Source organism: Chenopodium quinoa, unplaced genomic scaffold (assembly GCF_001683475.1).
Source record: "Chenopodium quinoa cultivar QQ74 unplaced genomic scaffold, ASM168347v1, whole genome shotgun sequence".
NCBI lineage: Eukaryota > Viridiplantae > Streptophyta > Magnoliopsida > Caryophyllales > Amaranthaceae > Chenopodium > Chenopodium quinoa.
Window position 1 is genome coordinate 1,570,937 of NW_018742864.1, and position 27,199 is coordinate 1,598,135.

General features: G+C 34.7%; 1 protein-coding gene across 2 annotated transcripts; it reads right to left on the reverse strand.

Moving 5' to 3' along the window:
• Positions 1–5,133: 5,133 nt before the first annotated feature.
• On the reverse strand, positions 5,134–14,127 carry LOC110726180 (malate dehydrogenase [NADP], chloroplastic). 2 transcript variants are annotated; one of them, XM_021905637.1, is made up of 14 exons: positions 13,743–14,127; positions 13,543–13,636; positions 10,823–10,909; positions 9,768–9,852; positions 9,452–9,633; positions 9,282–9,352; positions 9,104–9,194; positions 8,946–9,020; positions 8,747–8,848; positions 8,508–8,630; positions 6,547–6,615; positions 6,365–6,433; positions 6,183–6,236; positions 5,134–5,585 (listed from the first exon to the last, which is right to left on the reverse strand). In XM_021905637.1, exons 1-14 carry the CDS (start codon positions 13,904–13,906, stop codon positions 5,529–5,531), a joined length of 1,323 nt encoding a protein of 440 aa, XP_021761329.1. In that variant the 5' UTR covers positions 13,907–14,127; the 3' UTR covers positions 5,134–5,528. The 2 variants fall into 2 exon arrangements, with proteins under 2 accessions (XP_021761329.1, XP_021761330.1); XM_021905638.1 differs by lacking the exon at positions 13,543–13,636 and having other exon boundaries at positions 13,743–13,829.
• Positions 14,128–27,199: the final 13,072 nt, after the last annotated feature.

Here is a 27,199-nt window from a genome sequence, read left to right on the forward strand (position 1 = left end):
GAACCCTTTGTCATGAAATCTTAACACAACGCTGAAGCATGCTTTGCCATATCAACATCAATCATCATTGCATCACAAAGTATGAATTACTTAGCCTCCGCGCCTAAGTTACCTAAACACTTTCATTATCAAGTCAAATAGGATAGTCTAAGATGTTACAATCCTTGTACTATGAGAAACAACGTTAACAGATTAAGCTCATTCAACATGTACTATGAGAAACAGATTAAGCTCGGTCAAATAGGATAGTCTAAGATGTTACAATCCTTGTACTTTGATTCTTTTTCGCGTCTTTCTTTTTCGGGAGAAAGTGGTACCCTCCACAAAAATGATGGAAATTTTTTTCTTTTTCGCATTTTGAGTCAAGCACATCACAATACAATGCACACACAGGTCATGATTCACACGTGTCAATTCACCTTGGGTCAACCTCAAGTTAATCAGTCACGTTGAGTCAACCTCAAGTCAATCAGTCTCGTTGAGTCAACCTCAAGTCAGACATCACCTTAGGTCAACCCTAAGAAAAAAAAAATATCAAGCCTTAGGTCAACCCTAAAAAAAAAGCACTAGCAAAGTCTTTTGGCAATCTTTTTATTTTCTTAAAGGATACATCTATTCAGCAAAGCTCCTGTTCGCGGCCAACCTAACAATCGCAACAAACATTCAAGTATCAAAGCTCTATTGTTCATAGACGCGTGAACAATCCTTTCAAGCTCTTTTGTTCAGAGACGCGTGAACAATCCTTTCAAGCTCTTTTTTTTAGAGACGCGTGAACATATCATCAAAGCTCTTTACTCAGAGACATGTGGGCATATCATCAAAGCTCTTTTATCAGAGACGCGTGGGCATATCATCAAAGCTCTTTGCTCAGAGACGCGTAGGCATATCATTCAAAGCTCTTTTCTCAGAGACGCGTGGGCATGTCATTCGAAGCTCTTTTCTCTAAGACGCGTGGGCATATCATTCAAAGCTCTATTGTTCAGAGATGCGTGGACATATCAACATCAAAACAGCAAGATGGTGTTCCCTAGCTTGTGGAAGGTTCTCACAACGACAAATGCAGCAACAAATCAGTTACCCCAGAGACGTGTGCTCGACGGTGCAAGATACGTGTTTCTTTAACTCTCTTATCTGTTTTAACTAACGCTAGTTTTGCAGGTATCGGCGTTACAAGAATGATTTGGGATTGCAGAACGTTATGAATCATTCTCCGTCCCTATCACTACTTTGACTTTTGTTTTCGAAACTTGCGTTTCTCCAAACTCAACAAAGTGGGGGCTACTGTAGACACCCAAATGTGTCTCCACAAAAAAAAACCCAGTGATGAATACCTTTCTCCTCATTTGATTATCTAATAAAGCGAAAATGTGAAAAGTCTAGTGATGAGGATGTTTTTATTAAAATATCTCTTCTTTCTGTTTTTGAAAATATTTCTTTTCTTACCCTATTTATGAAAAAAGTGCATTCCAGCTTATTTTGGTCCATGATAAGGGTCCAATAATAGTGTATTTGGATAGGGCTCGAAACGATATTTCCAACGATATATTATAAGCCCAATTCCGATGAATAATGAGGAAGTTATGGCCAAAATACTAAACTGGGTCTGGTTTGGTTCTTACATACGGCCCAATGATCTAGAGGAGGGCCTATTACTAATTGTCATTCCTAAAGCTATTAGGATTGATTAAAGTCTTATATAATACTCTAGAAGGTTCTCTTAAATCGTAATGAAGTTAGGATTGATAATTATGTTTCAAAGAGTTTGAAATTGAATAAAACTACTCCTTTTGAGAATCCTTGTTTTATACGAGATGGAATATATTCAGATATTAGTTTCGTACATCATAATCTGTATCCAAATTTTATATGGTTGAATAGATCTTGAAATTATATTTCCAATGATATATTATAATATTAATTCCGAGATATAACGAAAAAGATATGAATGAGATATGAAGCTCTATCCAAAACTGACAATCTTCCACTATTTCGGCCATATCTTTTTATCTACAGAATATTTTAATTTGATTCTAATTGATTTAGAAATTATACGTCAAGGGCTTTCCAACGACATATTATATGACTTATTTGGAATTCTGGATCAAAAGATATGATAAAAACAAAATCCGTAAAAAATGTCTTGCAGAGCCGGACAACAGGCCTTTCGCGCGGCACTGCAACCTGTCGCGCGGCGATAGGGGCTATTGCGGCGATAGTGTCATGTTTTATTCCTTTTCAAACTCTGATTCTTTTTTGATCTAATCCGGACTGTTTTCATAATAAATAGCGTCATTAGACCTCCGTTTTTTAATCAACTCTCATCAAGAATTTCTTGATTCTCTCTCTCTTCCTAGCTTAGCCTTTTACAAACATAATTCCTCATACATTAGCACTAGACACACCTAGCCAAGTTCGAAATTGGCTTCGCCCTAGACGTGAAAGGTTTGATATTTCTGAGGGTTTGGTCTCGAATCCCTATTTTAATTATTTAATTTAATTCTTTGATTTTATATTTTCTTTGAAGTTACTAATGTGTGTATTTTGTTATTAGAAAGAGGTACGAGACATCCAAGTAAGTGATTTAATTGTTTTATTGATATTATGATATAGAAATCATGTTTAGATTGTTATTTTGATTCTGAGTATCATGTAGGATGTTTTATTGCTTCCTAGTATCATGTTTAGGGTAACAACTAAATATTCCTAATATCAAGTATGATTAAAAGAATGCTTCCTAATTTCTTTCCTAATATTCATGTTAATATCATGTTAGGGATATAGCTTTGATTTTTATTGTTTAGTGACATGTTAGGGTTTGTTATTAATCTTGTTAGCATCATACCTAGGATCTTGCTATTATTATGCTTTATTGTTAACATGATGATGATTATTATTATAATTGTTATAATTTGTTTTGATTATTATGTTGCTTGATTATATTTATTATTATTGCTTGATCACGCCTTATATGCATGTTTAAAGGAATTTGTACTTGTAATCACGCTTAATAAGATACTTAATAATCTTGTTTAGGGTTACTTTGATTATAATTCAAGTGATCTCCAATAATAGATTTGTTTGTGCATTAATATTTAACCACCATAGATTAAACAGGTTTAGGGTTAATCTATTGATTGCATGTTAGTCATAAAGCGCACATGAATACGAGAAGAATAAAGTAGAGGCCTATTATTAGCGCAGGTTCTTTCTCTTTTAGATTGGATTTGTACCTTCATCCCCAAACTTCCAGATTTGGTTCCAGACCTATTGGAGTTGACGATTTCATGGATCGTTAAGGGGCTTAACCTTCACCCTGTGAACAGTTTACAAGTTCCTAAAACTTGTTGGCGACTCTTTTGTTCTAGCTTCCTTCCCTTTGGACGCCACCATGCTTAAGTGTATAATCACAGTGGGGTTCAAGTTTGGGGTAATGCTTGAGATATTCCCTACAAACGTCATATTATTTTTCCCCAATCCCTTTATTATATAATCATATTATCTAATTAGGGCAAGACTTATTTCTCTCTTACTCCTCATGGCCAGTCATTTACTAAGCCAAACTTTTGGACTAGGTTTCTTTGTTCGACCTAACATGGTAACGTGTGACCTCATAGGATCCATTTAGTTGGCATTGGTTTAACCCAATGATCAATATTGGTCTCTAGCAAGATGTAAAGATGACCCAACTAAACTAACTTATTAAACTCCATAATACGATCCATATTATATTAAAAGTTGCACGAGAGTGGAGGACACATTTCCTTCACTTGTATCATTGCTGTTTTTGGAACAAGTTTAAAACTTGGATCCATTTGAGTAAAGATGGGTATAATAGCATATACAATTTATTAAACTTTTTTTTTTTTTGCTAAATTATTTAATTAGTTTTTTTTTTCGGAATCTATTTATTATTGTTTTGTTCTTTTAAGTAATTTTTTTTCGGAAAATTATCATTGCTAAAATATGTGAATATACCACAAATAGCCTTGTAAATTTTACAATTGAATCGATGTAGCAATAGACCTGTTTATTTCACCTTATTCCTGCTAAATTAAAATTGTTTTTACTAATATGAAATTATTTTTGCTAATGTGAAATTAATTTTACTAAATTGAAATTATATTTACTAATTTTTTGTTATAATTCTGCTTTAAATATATTGAGTTTTACTGAACTAAAATAGTATAGAAAAATGGAAATAAATAATCCCACCTTTTGATTATTACAAGGCAGACCCACCTTTGTATGTCATATTCTCTTAACAAACATTTTTACCTACAACACGTTATATAGGTAAAGTGTTTCTTTTTTTAAAGCCACATGTCGTTAAATAATTGGTCAAAATAAAAGAGTTTTTTTTTTAAAAAAAAAACAAACAGAGATTTAAAAAAAAAAAAGATCCACTACCAACCAGCCACCCCCACTACGTAAACCCTAACCGTTACCCTCACCCAGCAAGAACCGGCCGACCGCCATCCTTAACCCCTGAAACCACTTCGTCGACCAAAAGCCACCCCCTTACCCAAATCCCTAAACCACCACATTAACCACCCTGAAAACGCTACCCAGCCGCCAAAAACCACCTTTAATCACCTAAGATCCTCGAAACCTCCATCTCAGCCCTGAAAAACCCCACCCAATTACTCTAACCCCATCTCGATCAGCCCGAAAATCCCCCTAAAACACCATAAAAACTCGACCCTAACGGCGAAGACTCCACCGTTTCCTTGGTGGGTGGGTGCCGGTGGCCGCTTTCATAGGTTGAGGGTGGTTGACCGGGTTTTGGTGGTGGCTGGGATATGGAGTAAGGTTTCAAGGTGAGGAGGTTGGTGGCTGTTTTTTTTTTTCTTTTTTTTTTTTGTTTTCTGTAATTTTGTTTTTTGGCTTTTTATTTATTATTAAAAAAATTTAAATGAACCTATTAAAATGTGACACATGGCATACGACCTACAAAATTGGTCACCAATAGGTCAAAGTTCTTTAAAAGAAGATGGAATACCTAGGTGGGTTTGCCTTGTAATAATCAAAAGGTGGGATTTTTATTATACACCACGCAAAGGTGGGATTATTTATTTCCATTTTTCCAAATAATATTTACTGAACTGAATAAAGGTAAATTGAACAGAGCTTTAGTGAGAGTTTAAATGTTAATCATCTGTTTTAATTGACCATAGTTAAAGCAATGTAGTACATGATGAACTCCAACCAATCTATATCCAACATAATGTAACGACCTTATCCACCAAGATCCTTATTTGTCTTGCTTGTTGATCATAAAAGATAACAAGAAGCAAGACAATACAAATAGTTTCTATGAACATCCCCAAAACAGATTATTCCTAATAGTGCATCAATGATCAAGTAATTTGCCGTATATCTCTGATTATTACATGATAAAACTCCTCTACAATGTCTATGGTTGTTCACTGGAGTGGATGATGTTACATGATATAAATCCTCTACTATGTCTATGGTCCTTCACCGGAGTGGATGATGATGATGGCGACTAATGTTGGATTATACTAGATTTACATTTCTCCGGGAAGCATTGTGTCTCCTGCGGGAAGATCACAAACAGCAATGCCCTGAAAGAAAGCCATACATCAAAAGAATATAAAATCAGAGACATTACAGTAGTAACACCAAAAAATATTAACTAATACAATCAGCAAGTCAAAATCAGCTAACACAATCAGTTTCAGATTTCAACTTTTCACTAAACACGGTCATAGTAGTAATAAAAAGCACGCATTATGAGTTAGCAAAACGCAGTCATAAATTCTCTTATACTGTCAATTTCTCAAATCTAAAATGAGCAATAAGCGGAGTGTATGAAATAGTTGTCATCATATGAGAAAAGACGATGTTGATTCAGAAAACAAGAAATGATTTTTTGATACAATTCGAAAATATGGAAATGCAGGGAAGACGCGGTAAATAATGCAAGTAAACTAGGAAAATAAATAAATAAGATGGTTTATTTTAGAAAGATATTATAGTTACATTTATGGACTAATGATCCTTAGGGAAAACGCGGTAGTTTTTCAAAAATAACAATGAAGGCTAATAGGCTATCCCTTGAGTCTCAGCTTCCATGTTCAGAAACTCAAAACAAGACTGTCATGAGAGTTTCTGTAATACATAGATTTGTCAAAAGAGAGTTTAAGTAGCACTATACGTACCTCTCCAGTAAGGTGTGCTGTGCACCTCTTTTCAGCCAACAATTCCTCTTCAGACTGCCAGTAATCAAGTTAGTAAAAACATGTAATATATACATCGTTAATGTATGTTTCTTTTTGTTCTATTTCGTATGGAGTAGTGATATTTAAGTTTCATTGACATACTTTAGATATGAGAAACATACCAATTTTATTCGCTTACGAAGATAATCATCAAATATCACATCCTTCACGAGCTCATAATCGCCATCTCCCTGTTAAACTAAAAGTTTTAGAGGAAATGACAGGCAAAAAAAATACTAGTAATTATTACATTATTATAATTCATTGAGAATGCCAACAAAATTTGTTTCAATGAGAATCTGACCTTTGATCTGCAAGGCATACTGAAAACAAGACCCTCAGCTATGCCATAAGGATTTCCATCAGTATAAACCTGCAAAGGCCAACAGTTGTTTTCGAATATTAGCAACAACTTATAAGCTATCCCAGCTTGCAACATACCAATTGACCAGGATATAGTTCGGACTAAATTCTCTAGCTAGTTATTATGTAAATTTTAAGTATGCTTTTGAAAGATTATACTCTGAGAAACGGATATACAAAAACCAATATTGTAGTCAATTACACAGAATAAAAATAAATAGGATTAAAAAAAAAACTCCACAATAATACATTACCTAAATTAGAACTCATCAATACAACATTATGAAAATAGATGACACTTCGAAAGCACAAGGAAAGGGATATCATTCAATAGCACCATTTTACGCCTTAATAGGCTACGAGAGACATCTTAAAGAAAGTGAATTGAACTTTGACAATGTTGTATATAGGATTCAATAATGTCTAAAACTCCTCAATCTGTATATACATATGTATACATTGACAGCTGATACTGTCTAAACTTAGACAATTTAGTGATAGCGCGATCAACCTTTAAAGCAAATACATTAAGGGTTATACAATGAATATATAATGGTTCACCCGGCCATCCCACACTTCTATCTTTCCAAATTTGTTAATTAATAACCTCATTTTTCTCAAGATTTCATGAGAGAGCTACGAGCTCAACTCTTGATATGAGCGCCTAATCCATGAAAACTATTAGTTACAGAACACAGTTAAATAAAAATACTATGCCTATTATAGTGTGTGTGAACATAATGCTCTGCTGTTTTCGTGATTTATATACTGCGGCATCTTCAGACATTTTTTAGTGTTTAAAAAACCTGTACACTTTTCTACCCAGAGAATTTAGCCTCATCACCCTGAATTCAAATATTCGAACTATTGCTCATTCAGATCGAACGCCAATCAGCAAAAGTATCCTTCAGCAGGGGCAAATACAAGTTTCACAAGAAACAAAAACACAATTTTTTATATGCGGCCTTATGTATCATGTGGCAAGGGTTACTTGAGTTTCTCGGTCAAGGTCAAGGGTTACTTGAGTTTCTCGGTAATGGGTTACTCGAGTTTCTCGGTCAGGGGTTACTTGAGTAGTTGGGGTTACTCGAGTCACAATTTTTTGTATGCGGCCTGACCGAGAAACTCGAGTAACCCCTGATTGAGAAACTCGAGTAACCCGTAACCAAGTAACTTGAGTAACCCTTGACCTAGTAATTCGAGTAACCCCATGCAGAGTAACCCTTAACTGAGTGAACCCCTTGAGGAACTCTATCTGAACCCCTCAAGTAACCCCTGATGAGTAACTCAAGCAACCCCTAACTGATAACTTAGGTAACCCTAACAAAAAAAACTCAAGTAAACTCCTGCCGCAGATGGAGTAACTCAAGCAACCCCTAACTGATAACTTAGGTAACCCTAACAAAAATAACTCAAGTAACTCCTGCCGCATGGTGTGGCCAGTCGCACCAAAAAAATTGTTCAAACAAAAATTATTTCTCACAATGGCATTTTCGTAAATAAATTAGCAACTTTTTTATTATTGTGGGCTCCACAATTGATGATGATTGAATAAAATTGTTGGTTTATTTACGAAATTGTCATGTTTGTTTCTCACTAAAAGCTGGGCATGCCCATTCAAAAAGGGGAAAAAAGGGCATTTTTACAAGCACAGTGGATAGATATATATCTCATCCCTTTTGTTTGGAGCTAGTATAGTGTAATATTGCACAAAAAATGGTCCACTAATCAGAAAATACCATATGTGATTTTGTTTTTTGCGTAACATTTACAGGAAAATCATGAAATATATCAGTAAACTAGTGATTAAAATGATATGCAATTGGATACACATCATTCCCATAATTTTATCTGATACATAAAAAACGTTCACTTAAGAGCACAACAAAGTTAAATGCTTACCCCAGAAGAAAACCAGTCACCAGGTGGAGTTGGGGTTACGAGAGATTTTATGGCATCAACAATTGAAACGGCAGTTGATGCTGCAGAAGATCTACCCCATTTCTTAATAAGGACTCCACCTCTCTGAATAGTAGAAGATAGTATTAATTCGCTTGAACTTTCCAAATGTATGTTGACAGTAACTCGAGGAATTATTTATTCAGATGTTGGATACAGTACCATAATATCTAACTGCTCACCTTTCGAACTATATCAGTGAACTCCTCTTCTAACCATTTTTGGTCCTTTATAACCTCTTTAACTGGAACTCCATCGATTCTGGCATTTAGGAAATCTGGAACCTGGTAAAAAATTGTTAGTTAAGAACAGTTATTAAACATGTCTTGCATTCAGAGCTTTCTAGTCATTACTGTAGAATGCTATCCAACACTGTAATACCTGAGTTGTTGAGTGGTTTCCCCAAATGGTCATATTAGATACTTTGTCATAGAAGACACCAGCTTTCAGAGCCAGCTGCAATCAAACATTTGAAGTGTGATCTAGCCGACTATACAATCTAATTATCAAATGAGTTCTGAAAAGAATAATCTATTCACCTGACATTTTGCTCGGTTTTCATCTAATCTAGTCAGGGCATGGAAATTCTTTGTAGGTATATTTGGAGCATTTTTCAAACAGATCAGAGCACTACATAGTAAAGCAAAATATCAGATGCAGTAAAAGAATAAACACTTCATGAAATAATAGGTAAAAACACAAACAGATCAATCTCACTTGGTATTGCAAGGATTTCCGACCACAATAACTTTGACATTACGCGATGCTACAGCATTGAGTGCTTTTCCCTGTTATTCAGCACATCAAACTTAAGGATACGATAAGATAAATAAGACATTTTTTCTTTCCGAGCCACAAAATGTTATAGGGGAAAAAATCTGCCTTACTTGCTCTGCATAAATCTTTCCATTTATGTCCAATAAGTCAGCTCGTTCCATACCAGGCCCACGAGGCTTCGCTCCAATCAGAAGAGCCCATTCAGCATCTAGGAACACCTCATAAGGATCAATACCAATGCTAACTTCTCTCAGCAATGGGTATAATGAATCCTCAAGTTCCATTGCTACTCCTGAAGCGATTTGCAGATTGAAACGAAGGATCAGAAACTAGACATGTCCAAAAATTTTATGTCTGTGTCCAGCTGCAGTTAACATTAGTCATAGCAACAGAGCAACTCAATCAGCTAGGGAGGTGGAATTAGACCTTCTAAAGCTTCAAATGACCTTTCAGATCCTAGCAATTTCAGGGCAATTGGTTGATCAGGTCCAAAGACAACACCAGAAGCAAGCTGCCATGAAACATGACATTAAAGTTGGAAAAAAACATAACTGTAAACTTTAAATTTGAACACTTACCCAAAATGGAAATGGATATTAATAAGGAAATTTGATTACCCAAGACCATGAGAAGGAAAATTTATCTGAAAGATTTAGTAGTGAAAGGAAGGGGGGCGGAGGGGATAGCTAGAACAATAAGCTATATAAATCTCAATAACTCACAAAGTAATCTTTCGTGGATAATTAAGATATCTCCTGGGGTCTACAATGAATGATTGGATTATCGAATTTGCAGAACAAGCGACCAAGGGCACATTAATGCCTCAACTTACTATATCCTGACCTGTTATGAACTTAAATTTGCAAATAGATTTCAAATTGTAATGGAGTGATAACCCATGTAATTAGCTAAGATATGGTTAATATGTAGCAGCACCAATAAATTATAACTAACCGGTGATTTCTTTACTCTAAAGAAATCTGAAATTACTATCTTTCAGTCCACCAAAGAGCTCTGCAATCATTTCTATTGAAATTAGAACAAAATACTATCCCTCCTTCATACCAGAACAACAGCTTCTCATTACATATGATGATTAGGAACTACAAATTTGTGTAACAGAAGAATGATTTTACTTTTTTGTGCAAATTCCAGCTTATAGCTGGCTATAATTTGTAACAATCAGCTCCAGTGACTACGTCAAACAAAAGGACAATGTGCAAGATAACCTTTAAGAATGATGTACTAATTGAATTCCGTTTTTTTTTTTTTTTTTTTTTTTTTTTTGTACTATTTTTTATACATGAATATCATGGCATGTTCATTACTGCTAATCAATTAGAGATCATCGTGGACATCGTCATCTATGAGATTACTGTTTTATAAAGCACTAAATCACTTGTGTATTCCCCCACCATGCACATATATGCAAGTATAGAAATTGAGTGGGGCAGGTACAACAAGAGGGAGATATTACTCACTTTGAACAAGAGATGGTTTGATATCGTTCCAGCTGCACCTGAAATGGCGATAGTGATCATTTTTTTCCATGACTTAGTCGTCTCTTCCTGGAAAAGGAAAGATATTTAGTTCTAAAACTTGTGCAGTTTCAATAGCACAAGTGCTAATAGTTATCTACATAAAGTTGAGTTTTGAAGAACTCTTCTATATGAATCTGAAATAAAAATATGCTATCATTCTATAAGTTTTCATATTTCAGTTAGCAAGCAAACAAAAACAATAAGAGCAAAATAGAAATTGACAGAGACAAACAACACTCGCATTATCAAATTGAGTTGAAATTATGTTTCGGTATCTGACAGAGTAACATTTCAGAGGATTCGATGGACACATTAGACATATGCTACAGAAGCACGTAGTAGTGTCTGCACATAGAACCAGTAATCTCTTACTCAGTCTGGTCCGACCAAATTAAAAGAAATTTCCTCAACTTATTTCTGATTGTTAACAGTGACAAAGTAATGATACCATAAATTTTGTCTTGTGATCTACATCAGATACAACATATGTAGCAAAATTTCTTCTTCCGAGGATAACTTCACCCCAAGAGAAGACAGTCATAACCATACTTAAGTAACTAGTTTTGGCTGATTGACATCCCTATCCCTGGTTCCACTTCAACAGCACAATAACATCAAACACTTAATCCCAGAATGATTTGGGATCAATGAATATTAACTGTCATAAGGAACTTTCTGACAAAAACTGAAACAAGAAAGTTACATGGTAAGAAAGTAAAAGGACTGACATTACTCTCCAAACACAAGGACCACCTGCAAGAAATGGCAACTAGCTTTGTATATGGCTTAAAAAGATTAAACTTATTCTCTAGTACAACAGATCACTTTCCTAAACTCTGAACACCGTCCTCATGTTACACTCATGTTTTTTCTCATCTCACCCCACTTTCACTCTCCTTATATTTTTTTCTCCTTATATTATGGAATCGGAATTGAGGGAGAATGTGTTGCAATCATTCCGATTACAAAACAATGTATGCAGTCTTTTTAATTACAAATGATGCTAAATAATCATTTAAATACTTCTTAATTTTTTTTATTAGAAGCGAAAAGAATTAAGATAGTGACAACAATTTATCATTCAAATTGTTCATATGAACATGGAACACTGTAAACTTTATAAACATTTTACATACTTTAAGCTACACATGATTGAGAACAGCATCTACTCCTACGTAAATTACACTTTATAAGTAAACAGACAACCAAGAATATAAGGCTCTAAAGTATTTCCTACATAAACTTGCCCCTAAAGATCTATGACTATGCTACATCAGGGATAATACTCTGCCTCCCAAACAGAAGCTTTACTTAACCAGATAATGACAATAAACTGATAAAACACCCAATGCTGTTTTATGTCAAATTCAGTATTAGAAAATGATGACATTAGGCATGTAGCACTCAAATTAGTATCTAACCAGCCTTCATTGCCACCATTCACTCATCACTCTTAATTGTCTTTAAATTAGCAATTATACTCTTCTTATGATTCTTGTAACCAATTCAAGTAATTAAGATCTCCACTTTGAACCTGTTGAGTAGACAATCCCAAGTCCCACACATAAAGAATAAGCCCATGTTTAATTCACCTTATTTTTACATATTTCAGAAAAAATAAGTTCTGACACACTTTATCTTTTTATATGTGATTTTTTATCATTAAATATCTTTAATTTTGCAATGAAAAATATTATGAAAAATACATATTAATAAATTGCACATTAGAAATCTAGCAAGATCCCAATTGGTATGATTTTCTTTAGATTTTCTTTAAAGATTATCGTAAACAACAGTTTCGCCTAATCACACAATAAGACCAAAACAGACTAGATCGGATCAAATCAAATAAACTAAACAAACCCTAATAAAGATATGACTTCCTTTTAAGTGAATTCACACTCCAATAGTCCAATTAGTATAATGTCTTTTGAAAGGGTGTCCAAAAACAATTCCGTACGAGCTAGGCTCAAAGCGGACAATAGTATACTTAATATAAAGTGAAGTGTGAATGCGCACCCACCTTCTAGATTTTGTTGTAATAAAAAGAAACTAGTTATTGACCCGGGCGATGCCCCGTATCATCATAAATTATAGGTTTGATTAAATTAATTTAGAAGAGTTAATGTTGAACAATATTAATAACTAAATAAAAATGTAATAAGAGGTCAATATGAAAAGTTTTTCAATTAAATTAAACACTATTATATTATATAGTATTAAAGTTAGACGAAAGAAGAGTTTTTGTTAAAAAAACTAAACATTAATACAATTCAATATGGTGAGAGAAGAGGGATGACACGTAGGAATATACGATGACATGTAGTGCATATGTCGCATATGAGTGACACATGTCGTTAACATGTTGTCCCCTGAGTTTTAATACGTAGTAATATTATTATAAATCATGTGACTCATTGTAATGATCTCAATTAAACTTGGCAGGTGATGGAAATCAACTGCAAGATCCCTTGAGACCGGGAGGGTAGGTATAATCATCGAGCTATCTCTCACTCTCAAATTTTGATAATTGATATGGTCAAACAAAAGATTTGTAAAATAATTAATTAATTAAAACAGAAATAAATAAAATGACATTAAAACTGCCGAAGTAAGAACATAACTTTAAAAAAAAAAACCTAAAAATCCAGCAAACTCGCCTTTTTTAAATCATAAGTCAAGCAGAAAACTCCATAGCATTCAGGCTTGGTGCTCTGCCCTCCAGTAGGAACAGCAACCGGAGTTTGAATTTCACTTTAAATCAATAACAATAATAAATAACCAGCAAAATCATTTGTAATAACATAAGTAATTATATAAAAAAAATGCTATAATATTAAGCATGAACATTAAAGCTTACTTTGGAGCAACAGAGCAACAAATCCCAGTACCCCTTGGCGTTGTTCGAGGACGGCACTGAAGATTAAATTTACGGTGATTCGATAAGCGAGACGACAACGACAAAAGCTGGGATGGTTTAATAAGACGAGTTTGATATGAAGATGAAAGCTCTGCGACTGCCATGGCAGCAACAGAAGATAAGATCAGAATTTGGAAAGAAAGGAAAACAAGAGAAGTTTGTGTTACTACTATGTTGTTAAAAGTATGGTGGAAATTTCTGGAAATAAGAAAGAAGATGATCGCTTAGAATTGGAGGGAGATATTGTAAGAGATGAGGGAGAAGAAGGAAAGAGTGAAGTTGGAATAGAGTGGGATAATTTTTGAAATATAGCTATGAGGCCATGCAAATGACACTTGTCATATGTATATCTTTTTGATATGTAAGGATGTTTATTCTTCTTATGGATAGGCTAAGGTAGAGGGAATCCAAGTTCATATTAGATATAAATAAATGTTGTTTATATCGGGGTATATAAGTCATTTTGCGTGACTAAGTGAGGGGTATAATTATGAACTTTACATTTTTACCAATATTCCCGTTTTGGTACCCCCGTTTCAGTACTATCATGACGTTAATAGAAGACTATTTGTTAAGTGTAGAATTGAGGGGGTAAAAAGGATCATTTCCCTGGTTGAAGAAAGTGAGAACCCTAATGAATTCCCAGTCGTCGACAATTATCCGTCAACTCTAATCCATTACCGTTGTCGGCAGGTATCCGACAACCCTAATCCATTACCGTCGACTGGTGTGGGAACTTCGAATCAATTCTGAGTTTATTATCGGAGTGGTGGTCGATGCTTTAACTATATGGAGGGCCGCTCCAATTTGCTACCAATTGTCGGAGTGGGTAGTATTTAACGGTGTGCACATACGACCAAGGAAAAAGGTAAGTTAATATTTTGCGAAAAGATTAAATATTTTCATTTTAGCTGAGAGAATTTATAATAATGGAATAAGTTCGTTTGAATTATTGTATTGTTATTATTATGATTTAATGGGTTGTGTAAGTTCCGAGTAGGACAATTGAAGAATATAATGCTGGTTGAGTATTGTAAATATTTAATGGTATGATGAATTGAGACCAGGGTTTTATTTGATTGTGAAAATAATCTGTGTTAGGTCGATTGTATGGACCGTAGGCGAGGTTTGAAGCACAAGTGGAAGGTAAGCTGGAATATTGATATGCAAATTGATGTTTGTTAGGAGATTGAATCAAAATTAGGGAATGTTATGTTGATTTAAACATAAATGACATGATTATTTTTTCATCATCATGGGGAGTTTGGAGTTACACAAATCCACCATTAAAGAATCGTACCCCAGATATTTTTGAGGTAGAATGAATTATTATGAAATTTATAAATTGGTATAATAGCTCAAATAAATAGGGTGTGTAATTGTTGTACCATTGTTGATCTTTTAGGATGAATCATTAACTGTTGGTGGACAAGTTAAATGTGGAGGGGAGGTGTTGAAGCAACGAGAAATATATTGTAGTCGGGTGAGAATTGTTAAAATCCTAAATTTTAGTTCATGTTTATTTATAGTGTCCCAGTTACTTGAATATTTATGCTTTAATGTTAGGCCGCATTCTTATGCAGCCACCTAACACAAGTTGTCGTATCAAAACATTTGGGAGGATTTGCCAAACTTTTAATGAATGTAAGATCAGATGGGTTTTGGGGGATTGTTAAAGTTTGTTAGAGACATGCACCTACCACGTCAACTTTGTTATCGGTTAATGACGCGAATTGATCCATTTAGTTGTAACTTAAAATGTGTGAACGGGAGGTTGTTCAACCTGTCAAAGAACCAAGTGCACTGGGTCCTAGGTATTCCCAAAAGGGGGTTTGATGTTCCTAATTACAAATCATTTTCCGAGGACAGAAAGGTGCAGGTCAATGAGATATTTAGTCGTTATGGTAAATCTTGGATTAATAGATCAAGCAAAACCAGTCGACAATATAAGTCTGCTGGAATCCCTGTGAATAGCAAATTAATGGAGAGGGTGGAGGGCGATTGGGAGGAACATGAAGCAAATGAGTTTAAAATGGTATTTTTATTGCTATCATTGGAGATGTTGTTGTGCCCTACGCAATCCTCTAGGTTGGCTTCAGATCTTGTACCTGCATTGACATGTGTTAGTATAGCAGCTAAGTATGACTGGTGCAGCCTTGTGCTGAGTAAGCTCATGGAAAGTGTAGCTACTTTTGCAAGAAGATTCTACGCTCATGGTTATGAAAGTGGTTGCGGTGGTTGCCTCATATTCGTGTTGGTATACTATTTATCTTATTTTGATTGGTCTAAAAGTTGGAATTATTATTTTATGCCACTGAATTTGTAACACCATTTCTGTAGGTCATGTACTTGGGTAGGCTGGATAGGCAACCCGTTCATTGGGGCGTATTTCCTAGGGTGGAAGTGTGGAGCATGGCTGAGATTGGAAAGGCTATGAAGGCAGATCGCCTACCGGATGGAGGTGAATTTGGGCTAATTGGGGTAACAACTAAATGAGTGCGATTTGCATGTTTTTATGTTTCTGTTATTTGGGTTTGAAATATGTTTTGTGTTTGAATGAATATGTGAATCTGATGGTACTTCAGTGTTAACTAGACTTTGGATGTGGCTTGGGTGAAAGTCATCATCCGAGAGTGGCTAGGGACACAGACGGTCCTAGGCAGCAAAGCAAGGTATATGAAATTTGAGGTAACTATTTCAGTTAGTTCATGGACACAGACGGTCATGGACAGCAAAGCAAGGTACAATGGATGATGGATGTTTTATGGTGATACTTCATGTGTTGGTCAGATGTTGAATGTAGGTAGGGTGTGTAAAAGGAAGAACCCTACACCTCGACACATTTCTTCGAGTAAGAAACTACGACAGTATTGGCCACGGGGTGATATAGAACCATATGCATATTTAATACGGCATTGTAAATCTGGTTTCCACTTCTTGATTAACATTGACAATAACAATGTATATGTGGGACATATAAGGAGGTACATTGTGTTGTGAGAATCTCTTTGTAGTTGTTTTCATTGGATTGTTGTTTTGATTAACTAGTTATCCTGAAATGTAGGTGGTTATATGAAGACTTACTTTATGTGTATGAAACGGTGTGTGTGTGTGTGTGTGTGTGTGTAATATTAAATTTTATAAATTTACGTACTAAATGTATGATTTTTGTAGGTTCTGATATTTGTATTGCGTTGAATACCTATTAGGATGCTCAACTGCTATTGTGGATGGTCTCCAATTCTGGGGTGTGGCAGGTTGCGAAGTTGAGTTTTGTTTCGGTATGTTTCTGGATAGGAAGTTAGATATGAAGGTTTGTCAATATGAATTTGACTGACGTGTATGTTTTGGATCACATCCCTTGTTTTTCAAGGTTCAAAGTCTAGTTTTTGGTACAGAAGTGAATTCAACATAACAATTTTGTTTATATTTTCGGGATTCCTGCAGTTGTCTTGTCTCTGCAGTGTCAGTAATGGGTTTAATTCTTTAAGTTGTGTTTGAAATCGATGAGTGTATCTTTAGTAAATAACTCAGTGTTTCTTCTATTCAGGTGTACGGAAGCCACAACACCCACAGGTCGCTCATTGCTATAAAGTGTTGCTCCACCTTGTTTGTATATGTGTTGGAATCAAATTCTTGTTCTGGCTCAGTTCTGATCAGCCTAAAACAAGTGAGTTGTCAATATTATCTTTAATTTGCTACGTATGCTTTCATATATGGTATCTTATATGATTCTGTTGTCATTTGTGGGGCATATAAATGGATTTCATCAATCACTTCTTCAAATAATTACCTAGTACAGTCTGAATACTTGTGGAAGTGTAATGATGATCTCGCCAATCAGTTGTATTCATAGTTGAATGTGTGTGTTTGTTTCAAAATAATTGTGTTACATTATTTGAACAGATTTGTAACAGGATTTGGTGAACAATTGTTGATCTGGTGGAGAAATCCTTCCTTAAATGTTTTATGGATTGGGCCATGACTACTATTGTTATCGAATGGCCCATTTATAGCATGGATCAGTACTAATAACTGGTAGGTCCTCTTTAATATGTACTAAATTTGGGCCCAGCCTACAAACAATGTACTTTAAATATTTTTTACATTTATTTATGTATGGGCTACCTCATGAATTTGTTTAAGATTTGGGCTGGTACAATGTTAATAGCACAATGTTAATAAATATGGGCTGCCCAATGTTAAAATTGGTAGTAGGCCATATGCAATTTAGTAGTCCATTTTGTATTTTGTAGACTATTTAGAAATAGGTATTACATTTGGGGGGGTAGCCCAATGTTTTCTAAACAAGGTACAAAAGCACGTCTTCTACAATATTGTTGATATTGTTCCAAATCTTTATACACAGACTCTAATTCTAGATCAGACTCTGCCCTATTACAACACAATAAATCAATAAGGTTCTAATAATTTCATACAATACACAAGTCATACTAGGCACCATGTGTATAACTGATTGGTAACATTGTTCAATTTGTAGTAAACGTCTTTGTTGAAGCAACTAATCACGTGAGCACCCCTACTTGAGGATGAAAAGATTTCGGAAACTTAGTACGGCAATACGGGCTGGAGCAGTATACGAGCCATGTATACTGAAACCCTTGTTTATGTGAGTATGAGTACGTCTGGCATATGGAGCTCGATTGCCTCTTTGATGGAAGGTATATATGTCTCCTGACTCATATCCCTACAATTCCATAACATGAGTTTGGTTTTGTATTTGCGGGTTCATAATTAGTGTATTGTGTGCTCACTTTAATTTTGACAGTTGTGAGTCTTCCATCTAGTTTGTGGGTGGTGTTTGAGGATGTAGTAACAAAAACCTTGCAGCGACGTCAGGGGATCCAACATTGAAAAACTTAACGTCATTACGATAACTTTGTACCAGCAATGTGTGTTCCCCTGTAGTTAAAGTGCACATCTCTTTGACAATCGGTATCTCAGGTGCCGGATTAACAACATCCCTGATGAATTTTGGTAACAAGTGCTCAGACTCAGGACCTTTATCACCTCTAAAGGTCAATATAACCCAACTCACAAACACTTTGAAAACATTTGGGTGTAAAGCAAGGTCTAATAGGTCTGGTAAGTGGGTTGGTCTAGCCCAGGCCAATTTCTAGTAGTTATACGGACCATATCGCCATTCACTCGTTCCCTGAATGACAGCAAGTCCGAAACATCAGCAGAGTGCAAAAAATTCGGAGATACAATCCCGGCGGCGGTCAACTTTAGATCCTTTATGATCGCTAGAATCCCCTTTTTCACAAGATTCGATGAGTATTTTGAAGGAATTTGGTGTTTAATAATCTGGAGAGAATTTGTGTGGATAATTATTGATGGTTTAATGGCATTGATTTTGTGTTTGAATTGATGTCCTTTCTTAGTTTGTAATGGTTGTATAAGGGATACAGGTATTTGAATAGTTTTCTTACCCATTATGTCGTTGATGGTGGAATTGTGGCTGTGTAATGGGAGAAGCCGAGTTTGAGGCTGTTTTATATCACACTGATACAGTGAAATTTCCAATTGTTCGGCAGGAAAACGTTATGAATTAGTCCCACCATTCCCTCTATGTACTTATTATTAAAATCGATTTTTGTCTTGAATATTACCCGCGAAATTGCAAAATCAATTTGGGCATCTTTTTCCCGCGCCACGTTGTAATCCAATTTTTATAATATATTTGTTTTCAATTTTTATGTTTACTTTTTTTTTTTCTGTTGTAGGTGCAATTTTATTATAATGTACTTTTCTTTTTTGGGAAAATATTTTATTTTAAGTAATTTTTTAACATATGAAATTCGATGTATGTTCTTTGACAATGTAGTTGCCAATATAATATACTAGATGCAAGGCCGTACATGTAACCCCGGCCGATGTCAATTCAGATAACCGGATGGAGTTTGGGTCCGATCTATTCTGAACTTGTATGTGGGATATTTTTTTTTTTACTCAGGTTGGGTTGGGTTAGGTTAAATTCGGATCGGGTCAAATTCTAGCGCTGGTCAATCGATTCTCGGTTTTTTACATGATTAAAAAAAGTTTTTTGCCTTTGCGGTTTTTTTTTAATAAACGTGATTAAATATACTTTCATTATTAAAAATGGGGGAATAACTCATATGCGATTTTGGTTTATTTGGCTCGGTTTATAATATTTACCATAAGATTTACAAATATTTGGTGCGATTGTAGACACATAAAATTTATATATGTGCCACATTAGATATTGTACTTATTTGACAATGAATTACATGTAATTATTTTGGGTGAAATAAGTGAAATTATCCCATTTTAATTGTTTTATTTAAATAGTTCATTTAATAGCTACATAAATGGCTCAAGATTACCAAGTCAAAAGCCAACCTTCATTGTACATTAAACCCTAACCCTAAGAGTTGCTCACTCTATAAATAGAGGCTCTTTAATTCATTTCTCTAATTCATTTGGGGGGAGGGACCTAAAACAGAGAAAACCCTAGAGAAAAACAAAGAGAATCAAAATACATAGAAAACCTCTCCAGATAAAACCTCTCATCAAATACTTTAAAATTTTTTAGAGAAAACGTCTTAAAACCTAAGAACAACAAGCATACAATGTGTCGTTCTACTATAAAAGATCACCCGTGAAAGAGATGAAGCCTCGACGACCCTAGAGACGAAGGAAAGAAGGAATTTAAATAATCAAGAACACCAGTTCAACCTCTATATCAACTTGTCATTGATACAGATGAAGCCTCGTCGGCCCTCAATCAAGAACCCAAGTCAAAGTTCTACATCAATTGTCTTCGATCGATATAAAGCCTCGACGGCCCTCAATCAAGAATCAAGTCAATCTCTGAATTACGTCAAAGTCAAAGTGGAGATCGAATCAGAGGAGAAAATTAGAGATTGTATTCATAAATTCTCAAATTAAAAAAATTAACACTTTGTTGCATTTATTCTGAATCTATATATTTTGCAGATTTAAAATTTGTGTTTACAGCGATCAATAATTATTTTTTACTACTTTTAATTATTTTTTTTCTAAACACATAGAACATAATTATTAATTTTTCCAAATTAATATATATTTCATTTATTCACTATTTTATGTGTCAAAATTGTTAATGTTACTTGTATTTTAAAATATTTTTTTAAAAAAAATTACATAAAATGACACGTGTCATTGTTGATGTCATTGGGTTTGTATTTTTAATTAACAGTACTCGTGCAAATTGGCAACAATGACTAACCCCAGACTCACTTATGAGTTACCCCTGACTTATCCATGACTAAGCTAGTCGATGAGTAACCCTTAACTGAGTTCCATGACTAGTCGATGAGTAACCTCTCATGATCTACCGAGTAACCCTTGATTGACCGAGTATTCCCTTTAAAATGTGTATGTCACGTTCAATTAGCATAATAACATTTTCTTCCTATCCCATGATGTGGTCACAAAATTGTATATGATCAATTATGTCATCATTTAAAAGCTTTTTTTAATTAAAATTTTCTTGTTAATATTATATGTTTTATAAAGTACACTACTAAAACGGAAATATTGAAAAGAATAATCTCACCTTTGATCCATCTGCTCAAAACAAGCCAACCTTTGAATATTCTGTGAACAATCCCACCTTTTACCCCTATTTTCTCAAAACAAGCCTTTTTACCTAAAACTTCCTTAACAGGTGTAGACACCTAAAAATGTCTCCCCAAAACCAAACCCGATGATGAACAACCTTTTACCGCCATTATTGGTCGGGTTGAGTATTTAATCTTGTAGTGCTTAAATCCATATTTTCATTTCATAAAAACAACCCAAATTCTATCCCATTTCCCCAAACCATAACTTATTTTCTTCTTTTCGTGCCTTTAAACCCACAATAATTCATTTTGCGTCCTTGAAAATCATTTATTTCATGTCCTTTTTATATAAACGTTTAGTCCAATTTATTTTGGTCCTTTATCTGGGTTCAATGATTGAATAGTTGGATAGGGTTTGAAAAGAGTTTTCCAACGATATATTATAAGTCCAAATCCGAGTTATAACGAATAAGTTATGATCAAAATATTAAATTGAGCCCAAACCGAACCTAAGCCCACCTTACCTACGACCCAATGATCATGTGGAGAGTCCAAAATATTTAATCCCATTCCTAAACGAATTAGGATTAACTAGAAACTTCTATAAGTTTCTAAAAGATCTTAATTATCCTTTTTGAAAAGATAAGATTAAAGAGTTTAAAATTGAATAAATCATTTCTTTTTGAAACTCCTAATTTTATTCGAATTGAAAGACGTTTAAAGATAGTCAGACATTAATTTCGTGCCTCATAGTTTTTATCCAAATTTTATATGCTTGAAATTATCTTTCCAATGATATATTATAATATCAATTCCGAGCTATAACGAAAAATATATGAATTAAATGTCATACTCTATTCAAAATTGACACCATCCCACTATTTCGTCCATATCTTTTATTCTACAAGGTATATTTCAAGGGCTTTCCAACGACATATTATTTATCTTATTCCGGTTTCTGGATCAAAAGATATGATAAAAACAAAAACCGCAAAATCTGCTGTCTATCGCAAGAGTTTTATCCGATTTGAATTCTTATTTTTTCCTGATTCTTCGACCCTCTTTTTTCCTTATAAATAGAGGTCATATCTCCCCTTTTTCAATAATCAACAATCTTGATCATCAAATCATTCTCTCTTCCTCTCTTTTACACCAAAAATAATTCTATTCTCTATCTCCCATATTCTAAGCCTTAAACCTATATTCCTAATTACACCATTCTTCCCTAAGCACTCCAAGGAGTCTATACTTAACCCGAGCATCCGTCCTTAAACCAAGGCGTGAAAGGTACATATAATTAAGGTTTTGGACCAAATCAACTGTACTTTTTATTTAATTTAATTTAATTTCCATTTGATTTTTTTTTTAATTGAAGTTACTAACAATTTATTCATGATGTAGCAATTTAAAGGAACGCGCAGAACGTGAGTAATTATTTAATTTAATTACTCTTATTTTATTTTATTATTTCTAGTATCATGATTAGGTTATTTTTATTTAATTAGACTAAAGCTATTATTGTTAAATTACTTCTAATATTAATGTTGATTCTATTTTTTATGATCACCATATTGCATGTTAATGGGAATATGTAACTGAAAATCACGCTTAATAAGATAATTTGGACAACCGGTTTAGGTTCCTTTTTAATCTTGTTATGTAATTCAAGTGATCACAAATATTTTAAAATTATATGGTGCATTAATATTCAACCAATTTAGTTTAATAATAGTTTGGAGCAAATTGAATCTCTGTTTGTATGCCTTTGAGGTCGCATGAATCACTTTTCACTATAAGAATCGAGTAGAGGCCAATAAGGGCAAATGTGACTCCATGACTCACTTCGTACCATCATCCCCGATCCTCGTTTCGTGGTTCCGAACCATATGGAGTTAGTAATCTCATGGATTATGAATGGGGTGTAACCTTCATGGGTCAATTGTTGTTGTCTATCGTTGTCCCTTAATCGTGGTTTCCTTTTATGATCCGTGAACGGTTTATAAGTTCCTTAAAAACTTGTTGGCGGCTCCTTACTCTCCTTGTCCCTAATAGTATATGTTAATTCCCACTTCCTAAGAGTACCAATAATATTCACACATGCTTTAACATAGGAGCACATCGAACGACGCCTACAAAAGTTTAAATTTTTTTATTTTTTATTAATTTTTTAAATCTCTCTCCTCCATAAAATAAAACAAAATAAAATAAAAATAAATACAGTTAAAACAAAAAAACACCTTTTCTCTCCTCCCCCTTCCCTCCCTAGACCATGGTTCCCCGCCACGGCCACCAGCAACCAGTTCATCCCGGTACCACTCTCTCACCTTACCCCACCTCCATATCCCCACCTCCCCGCTTCCCCTTCTCCAAAAAACTGCAACTTACACCACTGGCCCACCACCTAGGCACCTACACTACCTCCATCCATGTCACCATTCACCACAAAGCCACCACCAATGGCACCTCTTACAACACCGCTGACCCTCTCCGCCACGCCAACCCTTCCAATAGCAACCCGCCACTGCTCTCTTATCACCCACGAAACCCGACCCCCTAAAACCCACCAGCACTACTGCACCACAACCGCTACACCACAATTGTCTTCCACCTCAAAACACCCTTCTTTGATGCGTACTCTACCAACCCCCACATTATCATTTCTATTTATGGAACATGCAAGTAAGGCAGATTGTAGCTTGTACCCACTATTCTAATACACAATATCTTGAGAAATTCAATTACAAACTTAAATTAAACAATAAAATCCTCAATTTTTTCAAATACCTACAAAAATTCACATCTATCCTATTTCACAATCAACAAAAATAAATCAAATGTTGGGTAATAAATTAATCATGACTCCATGAACAACAATAATTGTCCAGCAGGTGGGGCTGGGCCGAGGACGGTGGTAGTCGTTCAGGCAAGGGCGGCTCAGGGGGAATGGATGTCATTCAGTTGGGGAAAATTTTTTATTTTTTTATTTGTGTTTTATTTTTAATTATTTTAAAATATTAGGCCAATTATTCAGTGACACGTGGCACGTTACTTGCTAAAATCGATTGATAATTTAAAAAAAAAAGGGTCAAGGGCTTGTTTTGAGAAAATAGGAGTGAAAGGTGGGATTGTTCCCAAAATATGCAAAGGTTGGCCTGTTTTGAGCAGATGGAGCAAAGGTGGGATTATTCTTTTCAATTTTTTCTACTAAAAATTAATTAAATGAAATCTTATTACCAAATATTAAGATCAAGATAATAAAAATATGAAGATGTATTACATTACTTGGAAGCTTAATAACATATTATATCCCGAGATTACATGTATTTCCATAACGAGGAACAAAGTAGGTATATTATGGTAATACGTAGAAGAATTTAAAATATTTATATTATTCTAAGGCTCGAAATCTTTGAAGTGTTTGTATTTTACCTCTTCAATTTTGTCCAACATTTTTTGAATTTCTTTTCCAATACACAACATTTCTGATATCCCGGACCTAATATGTGTTATGTGTTGATTTCATATTCATTTAATCATGTCATAACTTGATTTGGGATATTTGTAAGGGTTTCCTATTCATTTGTTATTATATTACACATTAGGTTATTGGTATCGTTTTAACTACCTTACACGTGGTCCTATGCCTATCATGTCCGAAAGTTAATCCAATCCCCACACGATCTCTGGAAAGTTATTCAATACTTCTATTATTGAAATTTGCAAATTACTACAGAGTAGGATTCATGTTAAAAAAAAGATACAAAAGACACACTAACTACCACCTCATAGGCAACTAGGCAACACCTCTTATACATTGACACGAAATTTAAATGCTTGAGAGGATGGATTTGCCTCTAACTGTAACCTATTTCTCTAAGCATCTTGCTTCATCATGGACAGACGAATCTGCATCCAACCCCGAATCTTTTAGCCACTGGAAAATAAGACCTCCACTACCACCAACATAACCTTTAATGTACGGTGCCCGATTGTCTGCAAATATCCCCGTCTACCAGACAAAACCAAAGTTATGTAACAAATAAATATGTACATGTAAATTACAAAATATAAAAAGGAAAGTCTCATACCACTATTCCACCCCCAAAGAATGGCCGCTCAGGGTGCTTGACCTCTAGTAGAATTGCGGAGTAGAGAATTTGTTGTGAAACAATGCGACACCACCAAATCCATCAGTATGTGTAACGATTATCGAGTAACCAGAGGCTAATCCCCTTCTAACCTCTGTCAATTTTCCACATTTAGCTCTTGCATCAGTGACCATAACTATTGTGGGGGAAAAACTTTGTTGTAGAATGTTAAATTTCTCAGTAAATGATATGTTATGGATGTCAATAGCATTCCAACATATGATATTTTTTTCCCTCATCAAATGATGTCCATTTACTTGGTTCTTCTACGTTTGAACCACTCGATGTTATCTTGTATTTTCCAAGACCTTCTCCATTTAAAACCGAATGATTATCAACTTTTACAACTCTTGTTGGATTTTTTGTGACGAACACAATAATATTTTCTGTATTTGATTCAAAATCAAGAGTCGTTTGTTCTTGGTGGAAGGACGGACTGCACTAGATCCATTTATTTGTGGCTACACTAACTACTTCGATTTTAATTCATTAAGAGCATCAATTATTCTTTATCTAAGAATGGTTGGTGTAAAAGTTTGAGTGTTGATAAATAATGTTAATAAATTATAAACCACTCACACTTTATAATATGCCTGCAAAAGTATGCAGACTTTGTGAAGATAAAGTGGCGAAGTACATAAAGGGGTTTGACCACTGTTGGTTTTCTTCTATTACACACCTACACAACTACACTAACATCTTAAAATAGCATAAATATTTATGTGCTACAGCACATTAATTGTCCATATTTAACATGAAGGAAAAAGCACATGCACATAATATAGAATGTTGAAACTACTAATTAACCATATAATTAACATATAAACATTAACATTAACTAATCACATAAACATTTCTTAAATAAAGCACGACCACTACAATGATGTATCTACTTCTGAAGAACCAACCGATCAGTTAAGCTTGGTGACCCAGGTATACCAACGATATATTGTTACAAAGTGAGCTAAGTATATACCCATAATTATTAAGATAAAATATTAATTAACTAAACAATAACAAACACCTCACTGTATTAAACTTACCAACAAATCCACATCCAAAAGACACTAGGATGCAGGACTCTACATTCTCGCCCGGCCCTTAACAAACACATCTCTCCATAACATAGCAGCACCACCGGCGTAGCATCTCAGCGGAGAGGACGCAAACCGGTAATTCCCAAAGAGTATCCGAACAACTTCACTCAGGTTGGCTACTGTATTCCGAATCTCAAATAGGACAACAATTATAGGCCTACACCGCTCATATACAGTATTAAAATTAGTAATGATAAACGGTAGGGCTATATCCTTAGCATTCAAACAAACAAGACACTTATTCTGTGGTGGATTAGGCTCGGTTGGAAACGGGGAGGTGTTGAAAAATTGAATAACGGCAGACTGAAATTTGGGTGAATCATTATCAAATTGACTGAACACCATGACATTTAACACGAAGAGAAATGAGGTGGGCAGAAGAATAGCCTGCATAGCATTTGTAAAGGACCCCATTCTAATTCTAAGATCACCATCACGTAAGAAAAAGGGTGTGGGCGTAAGGTCTAATTTCGGAAAGGGATCAAGCAAATGAAGAAGGTAAAGAAGGAAACAACCTGTCTGCCTCTTTGTCCGTTAGGTGTGTGTGATGGTGTAGACACCCA